Below are 17,804 nucleotides of genomic sequence, written 5' to 3'. Positions count from 1 at the left end.
ACTGCTGAGCCACCCAGGTGTCCCGAGAAGAGTCTTTTCAACAAATTGTGCTGGGGCAACTAGACAGCCATGTGCAAAAGACTGTAGTTAGGTGTAGTCTCATACCATATAAAAAAATTTAAAAATGGATCAAAGATTTAAATGTCAGAGCTAAAACTATAAAATTTTTAGAATATATAGATGTGAATCTTTGTGATCCTGGAGTTGGTAATTAATTATTTGATATGACACCAGAAGCATGAGCAACAAAAAATAGATAAACTGAACTTCATCAAAGTTTTTTTTTTTTTTTAAAGATTTTATTTATTCATGATAATCACAGAGAGAGAGAGAGAGAGAGAGAGAGAGAGAGGCAGAGACACAGGCAGAGGGAGAAGCAGGCTCCATGCACCGGGAGCCCGATGTGGGATTCGATCCCGGGTCTCCAGGATCGCGCCCTGGGCCAAAGGCAGGCGCCAAACCGCTGCGCCACCCAGGGATCCCAACTTCATCAAAGTTTAATACTTTTGTACTTGAAAGGACTGCATCAATAAAGTGAAAAGACAATCCATAAAGTGGAAGAAAATATCTGCAAGTCATACATCTCCTAAGGGACTTTTATCAGAAAACAGGAAGAACTCTTTCAACTCAATAATAAAAATACACATAACCCAATTATATTGGGCAAAGGATCTGAATAGTCATTTTCCAAGGAAAATATACAAATGACTAATTAGCACATGAAAAGATATTCAATATCTTAGTCATCAGGGAAATCAAAATAAAAAATCACGAGACATTACTAGAATGGCTATAATAAGTCAAATAATCAACAAGTGTTGGCAAGAATGTGGAGAAATTAAATCACTCAAGCATTGCTTATGGGAATTTAAAGTGGTGTGGCTGCTTTGGAAAAGTCTGGCAGTTCCTCAAATGATTAAACAGAGTCACCATGTGATTCAGTGATTCCACGCCTCAGTAGAGACCCGAGAAAAATGTAAATATATGCCCACACAAAAGCTTACAAACTAATGTTTATAGCAGTACTGTGTGGAACCAACCCAAATGTCCTTTAATTGACAAATGTATAAGCTTGATATAGTAGATCCATACAATGGAATATGAATATTATTCATCTATAAATATTATTCATCCATCTTATTGTATGGGTATAGGAGATCCATACAATGGAATATGAATATATTCATCCAGTGAACTGCTGATATATGCTAACATAGGAAGACTTAAAAACATTATGCTGAGTGAAAGCTTGTCACAGAAGACTACCTATAATTCTCTCCATATGAAATGTCCATAACAGAGAAACCTATAGACAGAAAGGAGATCAGTGGCTGGGAAATGATGATGGTAGTGGAATCAGCGGGTAACAGCTAAAGGGTATAGTTTCTTTCCTTTTGATTTTCAGCAGTATATTCACATTAAAACATTTAATTGTGGTGAAATACACATAGCTTACAATTTACCATTTTAACTATGTCAATGTAGATCAGTGTCATTAAGTATATTCACATTACTGTACAATCATTACCACCATCCATCTCCGGAAGTCTTTTCATCTTGCCAAACTGAAACTGTATGCAGTAAATTCCAGCTCTCCACTCCTTTGCTCAGCCCGTGGCAACCACCATTCTACTTGGTATCTATGAATATGACTATTCTAGGTACCTCATATAAGTGGAATCACACAATGCTTGTCTTTTTTAACTGGCTTATTTCGTATAGCATACTGTCTTTTGTTTGTTTGTTTGTTTGTTTTAGCATATTATCTTTAAGATTCATCCATGATGCAGCATGTCTGAATTTCCTTCCTTTTAAGGGTGAATAATATTCCATAGTACGTGTACTCTACATTTTGTTTACTCATTGATCTGCTGATGGACACTTGCTTTTTTCCCCCACCTCAGGGTTTCTTTCTGAAGAGATGAAATGTTCTAAAATTGACTGTGGTGACGGCTACATATCTGTGAATATGCTAAAAACTATACTTTGAGTAGATGAATTGTATAGTAGGAGATTTTTTTATGTCAGTAACACTGCTGCAAACAAGAAAAATAAGGAAATGGCAGAATGGACAAAAATGGTGTATATATACATAAAAGGTATTCACAAAGAAGTTCTATCATGTGAAGTTGCCCACAAAAAGGTTGATGACTTAAGAATACAGCATGGGAAATTCTCAACAAAAGTGTTATTGCCATCATCTTTTCTTTATGGTTCTGCAAATATTATGTTTACTGTTTCAAACTTGATAGTTAAGAAAGCTTCCTGAACTTATAACACTATTTAGTATGCATGGCCGTGTTCCCTGAAGATATAATCAACATAATCTACTTGTGGACTATAATAGTCTGGGTAAGACATATTTAATTCTTCTGAATTAAAAAGACTAAAGCAGTTAACACAGAAGAAACACTTTAAAACCCACCGGTTCCAATGTCTGATTTACCAGTGCCAATTAAGCAAATTTCCTTAGGATTTTTTTTTTTTAAAGTAGGCTTAATGCCCAACACAAGGTTTGAACTCATGACCCCGAGATTAAGACTTGTGCACTCTAATGACTGAGCCAGGCAGATGCACTCCTATAAATTTAAAGCAAACTTAATAATCAGCCTAGCAGAGAAACAGGAAATTCATAGTTTAAAATATGGTACCTGGGTGGCACAGTTGGTTTTGGTTCAGGTAGTGATCGCAAGGGTCCTGGGTCTGAGCAGGTGTCAGGCTCCGTGCTTATTGGGGAGTCTGATGGATGGAATTTCTCTCTTCCTTTCTCTGCACCTCCCACTCATGCTCTCTCTCTTTCTCTAAAAATATATAAATGGGATGCCTGGGTGGCTCAGCGGTTGAGCCTCTGCCTGTTTTCTGCATAAAGACTTTATATCTATTTTGTTGGAGTTACTTTCAGGCAACTACTTTTTAAAAAGCCTTTAAAAACTAAATTAAAAAAAAATCACTTACTCATTTTCAGGGCACCTGGGTGGCTCAGTTGGTGAAGTATCTGCCTTTGGCTTAGGTTATGATCTCTGGGTCCTGGTCCTACCTACCTCCTACTATGCTCTCTAATAAATAAATATCTTCAAAAAGGTTCTTTAATAGGTTTCAAAATCAATTATTGTGAGTCTACTTTTATGCCACTGTTAAATGCTCTGTGGTATTTATTTTTCCTTAAAAATATTTATTTATTTATTTATGAATACTTGATTTTAAAGATTTGTTAGTTTTGCATCTTTTCTCTTCATTTTATTTTTATATTTTCTGTTAAAGATTTATTTATTTGAAAGAGAGAAAGAGAAAAAAATGGGGGTGGGGAGGGGCAAAGGGAGAGAAAGAATTTCCAGCAGACAATCTGCTGAGTGCAGAGCCCATGTGGTGCTTGATCTCACAACCCTGAGATTATGACCTGAGCTGAAATTAAGAGCTGGACACTCCACTGAGTGTTGGTTATTTTACTTTATTTTATTATTTTATTTTATTTTATTATTTTGAGTGTTGGTTTTATTTTATTTTATTTTTTTTTTGAGTGTTGGTTTTAAATAAAACTAGTCTTTGCTCAAACTTTTAGAAAAGGAGATCAAGATAAATTTTTTTTTACAGCCCTATGGAGGTATAACTGGTAGAAAATTCACTGCACACAATGTGTATTATCTGATGAGTTCTGACATATGTATATACCGTGAAACCATCATTAGCTCCCAAAATTGGCTTATTTCCCATTGTAGTATCTCCTTCCTTTCTCCCCCAACTCCCCCTTACCATACCCTGACCAAATACTGATTTGCTTTCTGTCACCAGAGAGATTAGGCTGCATTTTCTAGAGTTTTCTATAAAAGGAATCATATGGTATATACCTTTGCCTAATTTTTCTTCACTCAGGATAATTACGAGATTCATCCATTTTGTTGTATATATCAATAGTTCATTCTTTTTACTAAGTAATATGCCATTAATGAATATAATGCAAATTGTTTATCCATTCAGTTGTTGCTGAATATTTGGGTTGGTTCCAGTTTTTGTTTCCCTTGGTTAAATACCTAGAAGTGGAATAGTTGGATCACATCGCAGGTGCAAGCTTTGTAAACAAATTGTTTCCCAAGGTGTGTTTTCATTTTAACTGAGGTTTGAGAATTCTTGATACATTCTCTACAGGTCGTTTCTAAGATATTTGATTTTTGAGCCAGTATACTACTTGAATTTTAATTTTTATTCTTTGGTACAGGGCCAATTTCCACCAGATATAGTCTTCTTTCTGTTTGAAAGACTTCCTGTCATATTCCTTGCAGTGCAGGTCAGCTGGTGATTAATTCTGTTTTTGTACATTTGAAATAGTCTTTGTTTCTGAACATTATGTTTACTGGTACAAAATTCTAGATTTTTTCTTTCATTACTTCAAATAAAGATGTCGTGGCACTGTCTTCCAGCTTGTTTCTAGCAAGAAGCATGCTGCCATTCTTACCTTTGTTCTTCTATATGTACTATCTTTCTTCCTTCCTCCGGCTACTTTTATGATTTTCTCTTTATTACTTTTCTAGAAGTTTTTTTTCTTCATGCTTCTTTTGCTTGGAGATTGTTGAATTTTTGAAACTGTGGGTTTATTATTTTTATCAAATTAAAAAAACTTTATCCATTATTTACTCAAAAAATTTTTTTTGTTCTCTCCTTTTCTCTTTTGAGGATGCCAATTACACATATATTAGGTCCCCTGAAGCGGACTGACGTGCTCTTCATTTTTAACTCTTGTCTTTTTTTTTTTCTCTGAATTTTATATTGACATTGTTTCATAATCAGTTTCAATTAACTGATTTTTCTCCTCATTATTGCCTTAGTTCCCTATTTCTTTTCATATATGGTAACTTTTGATTGCATGACAGGCACTGTAAATTTAACCTTGTTAACTGCTGGATATTCTTTTATTTTTTAGCAATATTTTTGAGCTTTGTCTTGGGTCACAGTTATCTAGAAACAACTAATCCTTTTGAGTCCTTTTCTTTAGGCATGACCAGAGCAGCCTTTAATCTAGGGCTAATGTTCCCCCACTACTGAGATAATGTCCTTTCAGGTCCTCGGCTTGATGCTTCATATATTATGAGATTTTGACAGTCTGGCTGCTAGGAATATAAACTATTCTAGTCCTTTGTGAGTTCCAAGGATTGTCCAGCCTTTGCTGGCCTCGTATGGTTTTTGCACATACAAGCACCAGGCAGAAATCAACCAGACTCACTCAAAATGGTCCCTCTGTAGATCTCCACAGCTTCTTCTTGGTAGCCTCTTCTCTTCAGCACTCTGTCCTGTAAATTCCAGCCACCTTGGCTTCCTTGCACTCCTAACCTCATCTCCTTAATTTAGAGGGAGGCCCTGCTTGGGGCCCTCTCCCTGAATGGTGGCTTGGAAACTTTCTCTAGGCAGCAAGCTGGGGCATTGATGATACTCATTTTATTTTCTTCTCACAGGGTTTACTGTCCTTCACTGTCTTAAGAAAGCTTGTTTCATAAATTTTTCTGGTTTATAAGTTAAGGTAGGAGAATAAATCCAGTCCCTAATACCCAATCTTGGCTAGAAATGGAAGACAAAGAGGATGCAGGTTTTTCAGATCCTTTTATCAACTTGCCTCATATTGTTCCCAATACCAGTAAGTAAAATACAAAGTCAGCACACTCCAAAGCCACAGGAATTATTCACAAAATAAAGTACATGGGATATGCCATAGGGGCGCTTTCAAGACAAACCTCTTTTGTCTCCTAAACACTTAGCATATCTCAGGGGATGCATGTTATCTAGGTTACCTATGGCCTGGAGAAATACCAAATAAAATGGAAAGCCATTCAAAATCTTGGGCTATGCAGAATGTCACTGTGGATATTTAGAAAAAATTTTGGAAAAGCTTAAAATGTACATAGTGAAAAAAGTAGTGAAAATCTAATGATTCAAAAAGTAGGCAGAGAAAATTAAGAGATTTACTTTTCCCCTAATGTCTAAAAAATATACCTTTTAATCTGAATTTTTCCTTTATGTGTTCTTTCCTTTCTATCTTTCAAAAAAGTAGTATCTATTTTTGAATAAATACTCTGGACCCTTTATACACAGACTTTATGAACTGTCTAAACTTATTATTTCCTTCTCAGAGTTTTCTCATCTACATATATGGTCTGGAAGGTTGCAAATGATCTCGTCTTGTTATATCCATTGTCTTTGCCCTTTTAATAAAGGTTTTCATGCTCCCCAGCAACACCTGACTGTTAATCTTTGAAATCTCCTTGTATGTTGGCTTCTCTTTCCTTCTTTTCCTCTGTGATAAGCCTTCATTTCAGACCATTTCCTGCTGGTCTTTTTTGCAATGAATCATCTAATACAGGTACTGGAAAAGTATGGCCACCAGGCCAGTTATGACCTAATGTCTGCTTCTGAATAGCCCATAAGCCAAGAATGTCTTTTTTTTCCCCCCAAGAATGGTTTTTATTGATAAACATTTGCAATCAATTTGATGATAAAGAACACGTACTTTAGCCCCAATGAGATGAAATGTTATCTCCCTATCTAAAGTAATTCTATTCTTCTCTGTTTATTAGGACTGTATTAAAAAAAACTGTGCTCTATTATTGAATTTTGTCAAAAAAGTTCCTTTGGAAATTTATTTATTTATTTAAAAGATTTACTTATTTATTTGAAGGGGTTGTGTGTGCATGATAACATGTGAACACACAAGCAGGGGAAGGGAGACAAGCAGACTCCCTGCTAAGTGGGGAGCCTGATGTGGGGCTTGATCCTAGGACCTTGAAATCATGACCAGAGCTGAAATCAAGAGTCGAATGCTCAAGCTACTGAGCCACCCAGGTACTGCTGGAAATTTATTTTCTCTTTTATTACATAAACACCTAAAACAGTACCCACAATTTTGTATTTCTGTGTTTAAAACCTAGGGTATTTTCTTTCTGGCCTGTTATAGAAAAGTCTGTTTGCCCTAGATCTAGTAGGTATTTTTAAGTAAATGATATCCAAATAATAATCACACTCATCTCCAATCTTGGCATTCTATTGTTGCTAGTGAAACATTTTCCATCAGGATATTTGAAATTTTTCTTTAACACTCACAATATCACCACATATTTATATCTTCTTTCAAAGGGCCTCCTAAATGTGTCCCCTTCCTATTGCCACCACCACAGGCAAGGATTCTGCTACTTGATCTTGTGGTTTCTGCTCAATTAAAATGTATCTTGATGACTGTTACTGACCTAATTAAAAAACACAAAACCAGACACTTTATCACATCAATTTCATACTTCAGAAACCACAGTTATTTGCTATTATTAAAAGTCTAAAACACAAATTCCTTAGCCTGACCTCTTACAAGTTGGTTTCCCTCCATTATAACCTGAAAGGACAAATTCAACTACTCTGTAGAAAGACATTCAAAACTAACACTTAATGAAAAAAGCAAGCTGTAGAATAAAACATTTATATAAATAATTCCATATATGCAAAAAAATTCACAGTTGACAACAAAAACACTCCTAATCTCTTTACCTCAAAAACAAAAACAGTGATGCTCTTTCCAAACTGCAAGTGTTTCACCTATCTACTTAAAAGCAGTAAAAGGGGATCCCTGGGTGGCCCAGCGGTTTAGCGCCTGCCTTTGGCCCAGGGTGTGATCCTGGAGTCCCGGGATCGAGTCCCATGTGAGGTTCCCTGCATGGAGCCTGCTTCTCCCTCTGCCTGTGTCTCTGCCTCTCTCTCTCTCTGTGTCCCTGATGAATAAATAAATAAAATCTTAAAAAAAAAAAAAAAAAAAGCAGTAAAAGTATTAGAAAAGTACATCCAAGGTCTAAACTGGGATTATTTTGGTGAATAGTAACTGCTTTGCACCAAGGGCCATGGGCCAGGCAGAAGTTTAGAATTGTACTCCATGTATTTTTATATGGTTTAATCTTTAAACCAGAGCTGATGAATAACACAATTAAAAACACAGAAAATACAATGTTTAAAATATTTAATTCCTAACAAAGTTTACATATTATGTATACACTGAGAAATGACTTGAGAAGTGCACTAAAATTTAACAGTAATTATTTCTGGTGAGACTTAGAGTTGATTTGCTTTTTCATGTTCATTTATATTTTTAATTGTTAATATTTTCAGATTTTCTACAATGACAATGTATCATATGTATAATGAGAGATAGAGAAAAGACTGTTTTAAAGACAAAACATAGATTGAGGGAGAGCCACAAGTATGACCATATTTGTATTACTTATGTATAGAATAAAGGGATTTTTGCATGAAAGGTCACTGCTCATCCCACGTAATTCTTTATGTACCTATTATATACTATTATTTTAATGTAAAATATTACTACTATCAGTCATTTTGGTGAATTCACAAAAAATGAAATAGCTATAGCATCTTCTTCCCTTCCTATTCAGTATCGTTTTTGTCAATAAAACTTAATTTACTAATGAATTTGCTGATAAATTCATGCCTATAAAAATAATAAGCTTTTATACTCAGTGAAGAGGAAATGAATGTTATGGAAAGGCAATGTTTTTAGCTCCAAATGTCATTTCCTTATTACATTTTATTTCTCTAGGCTAGGTGTTAACTTCCTTATTAGTAACAACAAAAGCAAAACTTCCCTGAAAGATATGGATCAGATTGACACTTTGTTATTGACAATCATTTCAAAGGATGGCTGAGGCAAATGAAAAAATTAAAATGCAAAATCAGAAGTTTAGGAGAAATAAAATGAATGCAAGACAGATTCCAGAAGTAGGACAAAGGGGATACCGCAGGAATAGTAGGATATAGAAATGGGGAAAAACATACTGTGGGGAGGAAAAAAGGAAAAAGACTTAAAAGGTTTTCTTTTTCATCATTTCATAAAGATACTGTGAAGCATTTTTTAGCAAGTTCTGAAAGATAGAGGTTACAGTCTCTTCAAGTTTCTCTCTCTGTAGGTTAGCCCTTTGAGATGACAGATAAAAAACAAAGGTATGTATTTTCCTTTTGAGTTTCAAGATAAAAATGAGAAATGAAAGGTAAAACAGGAGGAAAAAACCCCTACCAAAATGAGGGTATTTTGAAGATTTATCCAACTAGCTTGCCACTTTTGAAGACACTGCAGGAATGGAATTCATTTTCTCTCCATGCCAAAGATTGAGAGAAATCTCACAATTAGTTGTAAAACTAGTTTTTCTGACCACTATATGGCTTGCTGAAAGTGACAAGACACGTAACATGTATCAGGCTATGGCAAATCCTCAGAGTATACGTAACAACACAATTTAATCTAAACATAGAGTTGCCTCAGTGGTAACTGAAAAGCTGAGCTGAAAGTAAAAATAATAATTCAAATTCTATTTTTCTGCATAAGGAGCTTCTGCAAAAAAAAAAGAAAAAAGAGGTTGCTAAGCAACTCAAGCTAAGTAAGACATTTCTCAAAACAAAATCTCACTTACTGTTCTTACAGAAATCTTATCTCCCTGTAATCTGGTAATGGAATGAAGCTCATCACAGTCCACTTAGTAAAAACATAAAGAATGTTTAGAGGGGGACCCTGTAAGCCCAGAGTTTAACATACACTTTCCATCTAAAACTGGGTATACTTGTTGGTATAGGCTAATTTATACAATTTTATCTTCAAACATTGGGTCCAGGATGAAGTTTGCAAAAAAACAGTGACAGACACAATACCTTTCTGGCAAATGTATAAAATATTACTGGGTTATGGCTACACACAGCTCAAGTCTATGGATAAAGATGAGAAGGGCTGGTTAAGTGTGTGAATGGGTCTTAACTCTTGTTGCCTGAAGAATCACCTAGAGGGCTTCAAAAAAATTATGCCAGTGAAATGAGAATGTGGAGAACTAGGGGTTATTACCAGTACTCTGAAGAGCCCTATAGGTGATTCTAACATGCTGGTAAGATTAGGAATAATGATTCCTAATATGTTAATAAGGTAGGGTACTAGAAATCAGAGTTGAAGAATTTAGGCTTTCAGGTTAAATTCTATGGTTAACTTTTTCCATGTTTCATAGTCTATATGTAAAATAAAAACAAAAGCACAATCTTATCCTTTTCAGGAGGACACTCTGAGGACAAGCTTCTAGAAATGTAAAATATTTATAGACAAGAAAAAATTTTGGAAGAAAGGTTTTTTACCTGCATTTGTAAGGTTACTATAATAAAAACACCACTTTAGATGTAATGAATCTGAAGGTGAAGAAATGTTGACCAGGTAGGTAGGGCTCAAATGGTAATACGGTTATATACCATTTGGTTAGCAAAATGCTTAGTCTCTATACACATTTTGTTCTTTAATACTCTCATATTATCCCTTCCTTGTATGCATTTTGTATGATTTCTATTTGTTTTCTTATGTATACATTTAACTTCCCATAAAAAATTGTAGCTCCCTAGGGTAGCCTGGGTGGTTTGGCTGGTTTGGTGTCTGCCTTCAACTCAGGTCATGATCTCAGGGTCCTGGGATTGAGCCCCATACAGGTTTCTCCACGCAGTGGCTAGTCTGCTTCTCCCTGTCCTTCTGTGATTTCTCTGGTTTTCACTCTCTCTCAAATAAATAAATAAAATCTTAAAAAAACCTGTAGCTCCATAAGGACAAGGACTATTGTCCTATTCTTCTTCCATATCTAAATATATTTAAATATAAAATTCTTGCTTGATTGAGTCTCTGGCATTAGAGAGGAAAGCAAACTTTTTAGTGTTCTGAAAAACAAAGGCCATAAATCTATGGCAAATTTTATACTTGAACATCATACTTTACTAAGATTTAGTAGGCTTTATCAGTAGAAATGATTAAAACTCAATTAACAGTATGAACTCTATATTGCTACTGCATTCTGTATGCCTTTATGGTGCCTAACACAGTACTATGTATAAAATTCAGTTGGTTCTTGTTATTTCTGACTTCTAAAAGTCATATGAACACTGAATTAACAAATACTGAGCCATTGTCCACACAGGAAATACAGGGTTAATATACTGAGAGCCCCGGTCACAACATCCTCATCAACTGATCAACACATAACCTTGTTTTTATGTGTGTTTCTGTTTATTTTATTTAATATAGATTTCTTACAATAATTTTATCCAGTATTTCTTTATAATGAAACATTACTTGAGAAGGTTTTAGTATTTTCCTGATCCAGAGCACTTTGCCCATAAATCTCTTTGGTTTTTGGCCTCAGAATAATGCTGTGACTATGCTTTTTTATTGGTTGTCATCCCACAAAACCACAAATTTATCTGCCTTTCCATCTTTTTCATAGCTTAATCACAGACTTTAGATGTTACTTTAGCATTTTCTGGAGCGGTCTCACCTACAGATTGAATTTCTTTTTCCTTTTTCTGGATATGCCACATTGTTGATTCCTTAACGTTGAGCTGATGGCTAACAACAATATAGTTCATGCCAGAACATACATATTTATTCCATAAGACACATCACACAGACTTCAGTACTATGCTTGGGGCCATTGAGCATCAAAACCACCAAATAATAGCACAAAAAAGCCAAAACTATGGCACTAAATAGACTGAAAAATGTATTTACGATATGAAAACCGAAGTAAGGAGGAAGACTGTCAACCTGTTCAACCTCGGTGAGAATGTATTCACTGGGTGACTCAAATTTTTCATTGCCCTGTGCCTGTCCGCAAATAACTGAAAAAGCCTGCAAATACTATTTTGGGATCACAAATAAATTATAATAGGCCAAATTTGCAAATACGAATCCACAATGATGATCAACTGTACATATTTCTCTTTATGTGAGTTATTCTGAAGAGATAATGTAATACCTTTTTTCATTTCTCAGCTTAATGTTTGGTAAAAATGCAGGATTCAAATTCAGTGAGGTAAGTAGAGATTATTTTTTAAAAATCTACAAAATGGAGTGTCTTTTAAGAAGTCTTGGCTTGGCATACCAGAAAAGAACAAATATGTTCTGTTCACACAGAAAACACAAATAATTCAGAAAAGAAATGAACATTTTACCATATTTAGTTTACTTGAGAATAACACCCAAAAATATTTTCTGCTTCAAGGACAGACTCAGTAGAGCCTCCAGAATCTAACTCAAAGCCTTTTTAAAAACTTAGTTCTGGTAACTTCACTGCAGATTTGAAGCACTTACACTAATAACTGACAAAGAAAGAAAGTAAATGAAAATATCTCCAACATTCTTCAAAATTCTGTGGGGGCACAATGTAATTACCAATGCTCAGGATTATGGCTCTGAATCAGCAGTAAAAAGTTTTATTTTCAGTGTCCTCTACTCAAGAACACAGGCAAGTATAAGTTTTAGAATAATTTTCATATACAAACTCCAACACATGGAATTTCGCACACCAATCCTTTGAGGTATTCTTATTTTATGAATGAGAAAACCAAAGTGCAGAAAGACTAAGTAACTTGCCTAAAGTCACATAGGCTTGAAGTCAGGCTTTGTTTGATTCCAAAGCTCATCTTTCTAACCATATCATGCCCCCCATCAATTAACATCTAAAGGTACAAGATTCAGTTAACTAAAAAAGTAGCTAACTTAGATCACCTCATAACCTGATATCAAATCAGTTAGATTCCATGATGAAGAGCCTCAAGGAATATGGCATGCATTTGTACAATCCTCAGAAAATGGCAGAAGTTACAAGCACAGTGTCATAAAATAAAACAAACAAACGAAGCTACAGGAAAAAAAACTATAGATTGTAATACTAAATTTGAAAGATTAAATCTCTCATATTTCAAACATGATATGATTGTATATTTAAAAAATGCAAGATATAGACATTTCATATTTAAATTTATTTATAAATTCCATTTTGTGTCTGTGCTAATCACTCTTAATTGTGTCTCCATACCCATTATCTATGTTAGCATATGATTAGATGCAAGGAGGAAAGTGAGGAGGGATACAAACCAGGATGGAAACATGGGTTACCCAGCATGCGTATATATGGGGAATAATCTCATTCAAAGGGTCAAGGGAGAGAAAGTAGTTAGAACAAAAGAAAACTGCCTGTATGACATGATTTATGTAAAATTATGTTCATGAAGAAATAAGGAACAAACATACACAGAATGAGAATGTCTTAGACTAAATTTTACTAATCTGACATTAAAGAAAAAATGTAAGATAATATCTATTTCATTAGACTCTAACACCTAATTTCAATATATGCGTATTTTTTTATGTGTATATGTTTGGTCAGGATGTGAGAATACATATACTAGCATGTGAACACTGGTTACCTGGACGGGAGGGCAGAGAGGGGCGTGATGAATAGCTTTGTTTTTACACATTTTTGTAATGATTGTTTAACTTGTGTCAACAAGTATATTTTGTAATACAAAAAATGAAGAATTTAAAAAGTATATAGAGGCTACAGAAACAAAATAATAATATTAAAGCCAATAATTCTACATAAACGAGAATGAGTAACATGTATGTACCCATACATATGTGTAAGTTGGCCTTTACCATTAAAGAAGTGTGTTCATTCAGTATGCATTTACCAACCTTCTACCCTAGGCCCTGCTCTAGGTGCTGGAATATTCAGATAAACCTCTGCTCAGTGTGTAAACATAGTGCAATAAGTAAGATAAAATACAATTTATACAAACTAGTAAATCTAGATTTATGAAGGAATAGTCTCTATACTATTAGCCCTTGGACAGTAGTGATCTGATTAATAAATGCCATAAGTTGATCTTTAAGTTGGAAATCTGAAATATTATAACAATTTGCTTTATTATTGCCCAGAATCAGAAACAAAATTTTCTGTAAAGAATGCTGCTATATTTTGAAAAAGAACATTAGTCACCCAAAGGTATCCTCAATTAATTCCATAGGACTTGTATTCCTACCTAATAACTAGCATAAAAGGTATCAGAATACAAGTGGGACAGGATACACATCCTTGCTTTACCTGCAACCCATTCCATTTCTCACTTCAGTAATTCGTAGTTGGAAGAGATCAATGCTAGTTTGTTACACAGTAACCAACCACTATTGTCAAGTAACAGCTGGAGTATTTCAAATCTCCCTGACTCATTCAGGTCATAGCCCTAACCTGTGAATAATTCCCATAACTTTTCCTTGAGATTCAAGTTGGAGGGTAATCTCACTTCCCTTTTAATTCCTGGGCTTCGAAGTTATTCCTTCAGCCAAGGGTAGCTCTTCAAATTTTTATTTTCTTGCAGAAGCAGGCCCAAGAACTAAAAGTTGGTATGGTTCTTTCCAAGGTGTAGTTATTAGCACTTACTTGACAACTTGCTTTTATTTATTTTACATTTTTTAACATTTAAATTCAATTTGTCAACATATAACACCCAGTGGTCATATCCCATCGAGTGCCCTCCTCAGTGCCCGTCACCCAGTTATCCTAAGCTCCCACCCAACCTCCCCCTTCTGCAACCCTTTGTTTCTCAGAGTTAGGAGTCTCATGGTTTGTCTTGCTCTCTAATTTTTCCCACTCAGTTCCCCTCCTTTCCCTTATAATCCCTTTCACTATTTCTTATATTCCACTTGACAGCTTTTAGATCCTGCTATCATACTTAACATTGAATGTAGGGGACAGTACAGAGCTATGGCTCTCACCTCTACACCCACTTCCAAGGTCAGCTCTCTTAAGAGTCAAGGAGACAAGATCGCTTCTGCTTCAAGGTACCCATAAATATAACAAACATGGGAAAATTTAAAGTCTAAGCCATTGTATATCGGTCCTTTTAGGCTTGACCTTCCTTTAAGAAAGCCCCTCTATCCAGCATCTAAGCCTATACAAGTTAACCGATAAAAATAGGTGTCTTTTGATTTTGAATGAGTCATTGTATTAATACCAACTTCTCTTAGCTTCTGCTCTATACTGGAATGATTTCTTTGGTAATTTTCCCTCAGATAAAAAGTTCGCTTTGGTTCAAAAAGCAGATAATCCAGTCATTTTCACACCATCCATTTCATCTGTTTTAGCACAGAATTTTGCTATTAACAGCTCTGAACCTGACCTGGTGTTACAGGCCCCAAATTTACATAAATTAGAAAAAGAGGCTCAGATTGGGAGCATCTCCCCCTTATTTAGAGATTTTAAATTTACACAACCAATGGAAAATTTAACACAGTATACATTTCTATTGTCACTGTGTAGCTGCTCCACCTCTGAAGAGTTGGGGCTCATTAGAATATAAAGTTTCAAAGTTGCCTATGATTCACAACCAACTTGCTGTTTAAAAAGCCTGGGCCTCTTTAATCAGTGACAGACACAGAGCCAGAAAGGCAAGGAAATAAGTGAGTCCTGTGTGCGTGTGTGACGACAAATAAAATGAGAACCAAGATGGAGGAAATATGTGAGTTCCTGTGTGTGTGTGCACATGTCTATTTGCTAACAAAGTAAGAGCCAAGTTTCCACTCTCCCAAGTATATTCAATGAAGCAAGTCTGTCAATCCCTTTCTCACCCCTAAATACCATCATCTGTAACCATAACCAGTGCCAACCTCTTATCAGCAATTAAAACATAGGTCCTCCTTCCTAAAAAGAGCAGTGCAGTCCCTCTGGCAACCTTACAAGGATATCATGAGAATAAATGAAAGGCTGTAATACTTTGAATTGAGTAACTTTAGTCCATTATTCAGAAAGGAAGATTATTATTTGTATCACATTTGGCTTATCAGAAGAGCTTCTGCTTTTCCAAGCAAAGGTAGTTAAAGAAGCAGATTCGTGACTTGCTTTTATTTTACATAGAACTACTATCATTTGCTTCTCCTATATACCTCCTTCCTCTTACTGATAATAAACGAGCTCCCTAGAGCCTAAAAAATTTTAGCAAGAAATTTTGTTTCTGAGGTCATATACAAGAAATACATTTTCCCTCAACTCCTATAAGAATCTTAAATACTAAATGCTCCAACTCCAAGGCCCATGGCCAACTATCACCCCTTCTGGCTAAGAGGAGAATGGCCTACCCTTAGGCACATGAGAGAAGATGTGACTTCTTTAGGTTACATATGAAATGTCTGACTTACACTGATTGTGTTAGAAAAACTATGAGAAAAGGAGACTCTATCCTATTTTTTCTATTCTATTTTAGATAATAATTTCAGGCCATGCCCCTTAATCAATGTTAAAATTAGCAACAGACCATAATCCTGATAAACAATGAGAAGCTATAGGATTAGGTTTCTTAGTTGTACTCACCTTAAATTATTTTGTTGGCCAGGTGGAATGACACTATAGTAAACTGGCATTCCGGTTGTTGGCATAGATCCTTGATTAGACTGATTAGGGAACATAACAGGCTGTTGATAAGTCTGATGGGCAATTCCTTGAGAACTCTGAGGCAGTGAAACCTAAAATTTGAAAGATTATTTAAAGTGAAAAAGGTTCTTCAAAACCGTGCAAATGATAATGTCTCTAACCTCTATCAACTTTTCCAGTATCAACATTTAGGAATAAGCTGAACTGCCAATAATCATGATACGTCAGCCACAGTACTACCATTTATTTCTGTTCTTTTCAGCCAGCTACTGTTTTTTGGCTGGCATTTATCAGTTGAACAATAGGCTTGATGCATTACATCATAAAAATAAAATATGACTTACATCCTTAAGTAAAAGTTTTAAGAAAGAAACAGTTTCCAAATAAGGATGATCATCTGATGTGGAAAGAGTAATATAATATACTTTGCCTCACACAGAGTGAAGTAAAACTCAGGTGGAGTGGTGAGATACACTGGACCAGAAAAGTATGAGTTCTGGAGCTTAAGATATCTAGAGGTGGTATTGGCTCTACCCTTTTGCTATCTATGTGACCTTAGGCAAATGACTAATCTAGTGGGAGACCCAACAGCTCCTTATGTGAAAAATGAGATCCTACTTCCATCTCATGGGAGGCATTATCTCCACTGTAATCTCTACTTGCAGGATCTACAACAGTAGACCTCTCAATTCTGTTTTCTATGAAACCACATGAACATAATGGTTTTTTTCAGGTCTCTGGCTTCTTAAGTTTCTTAAATAGAAACCACAGACATGAAGGGCTCTTCTGATATTGTAATGGGTCCTTAACTTATAAATGTGCCACTGTATTACAGGTGGATTATACTGATTTGGGTAAATAGGGCCAAGATAAAAGCTTCTGAAGGTTAGGATGATGATGATGATGATGATGATGATGATGATGATGTTAGCAATAGTAGTACAATAATAACAGTAGTAACAGCGATCTTAATGCAATTTAATATTATTGAGTAGTTATTTATTACGATGCATCAGGTTCTGTTCTAATCATATGTATGTTATAGTATTAAGACTTCCTAATAACCTTAAGAAGGTACTCTTATCACCCGTGTTTTATTTTTATTTTTATTTTTAAAGATTTTATTTATTTATTCATGAGAGACACACACAGCGAGAGAGGCAGAGACACAGGCAGAGGGAGAAGCAGGCTCCATGCAGGGAGCCCCATGCGGGACTCGATCCTGGGACTCCAGGATCACGCCCTGGGCCGAAGGTGGTGCTCAACCTCTGAGTCACCCAGGGATCCCCACCCCTGTTTTATAAATGGGGAAATTGAGGTTAAGTAACTTGCCCAAGGTTGTATAGCCAGTAAGCAAGTAAGTTCATATTTGAACCTATGCCTTCTGGTTCCAGAGCTTCAGCTCTTTTAACCATTTCATGATTCTCTCTACTTGGCCTCCATGACTTACAAGGTGATTAACTTCTAATAAGTCTTGCCTATATAACATGTTTTTGAAATGCAAACTAGTCTTTTCAAAATGCACAGCAATCTCTTAATTACTTT

At 35.4% G+C, this 17,804-nt stretch overlaps 1 protein-coding gene across 16 annotated transcripts in view; it reads right to left on the bottom strand.

Annotated features, from left to right (window-relative positions):
* The window catches only part of R3HDM1 (R3H domain containing 1), a 199,467-nt gene that overhangs the window by 30,376 nt on the left and 151,287 nt on the right, over nucleotides 1-17,804 (bottom strand). For all 16 annotated transcript variants that reach the window (XM_038565078.1, XM_038565077.1, XM_038565079.1 and 13 more), the window contains one exon: nucleotides 16,200-16,351. In XM_038565078.1, coding sequence (XP_038421006.1) covers nucleotides 16,200-16,351 — 152 coding nt within the window. The remainder of the gene's footprint in view (nucleotides 1-16,199; nucleotides 16,352-17,804) is intronic.

Source organism: Canis lupus, chromosome 19, assembly GCF_011100685.1.
Source record: "Canis lupus familiaris isolate Mischka breed German Shepherd chromosome 19, alternate assembly UU_Cfam_GSD_1.0, whole genome shotgun sequence".
Lineage (NCBI taxonomy): Eukaryota > Metazoa > Chordata > Mammalia > Carnivora > Canidae > Canis > Canis lupus.
This window is presented reverse-complemented; position numbering and strand designations above follow the sequence as displayed.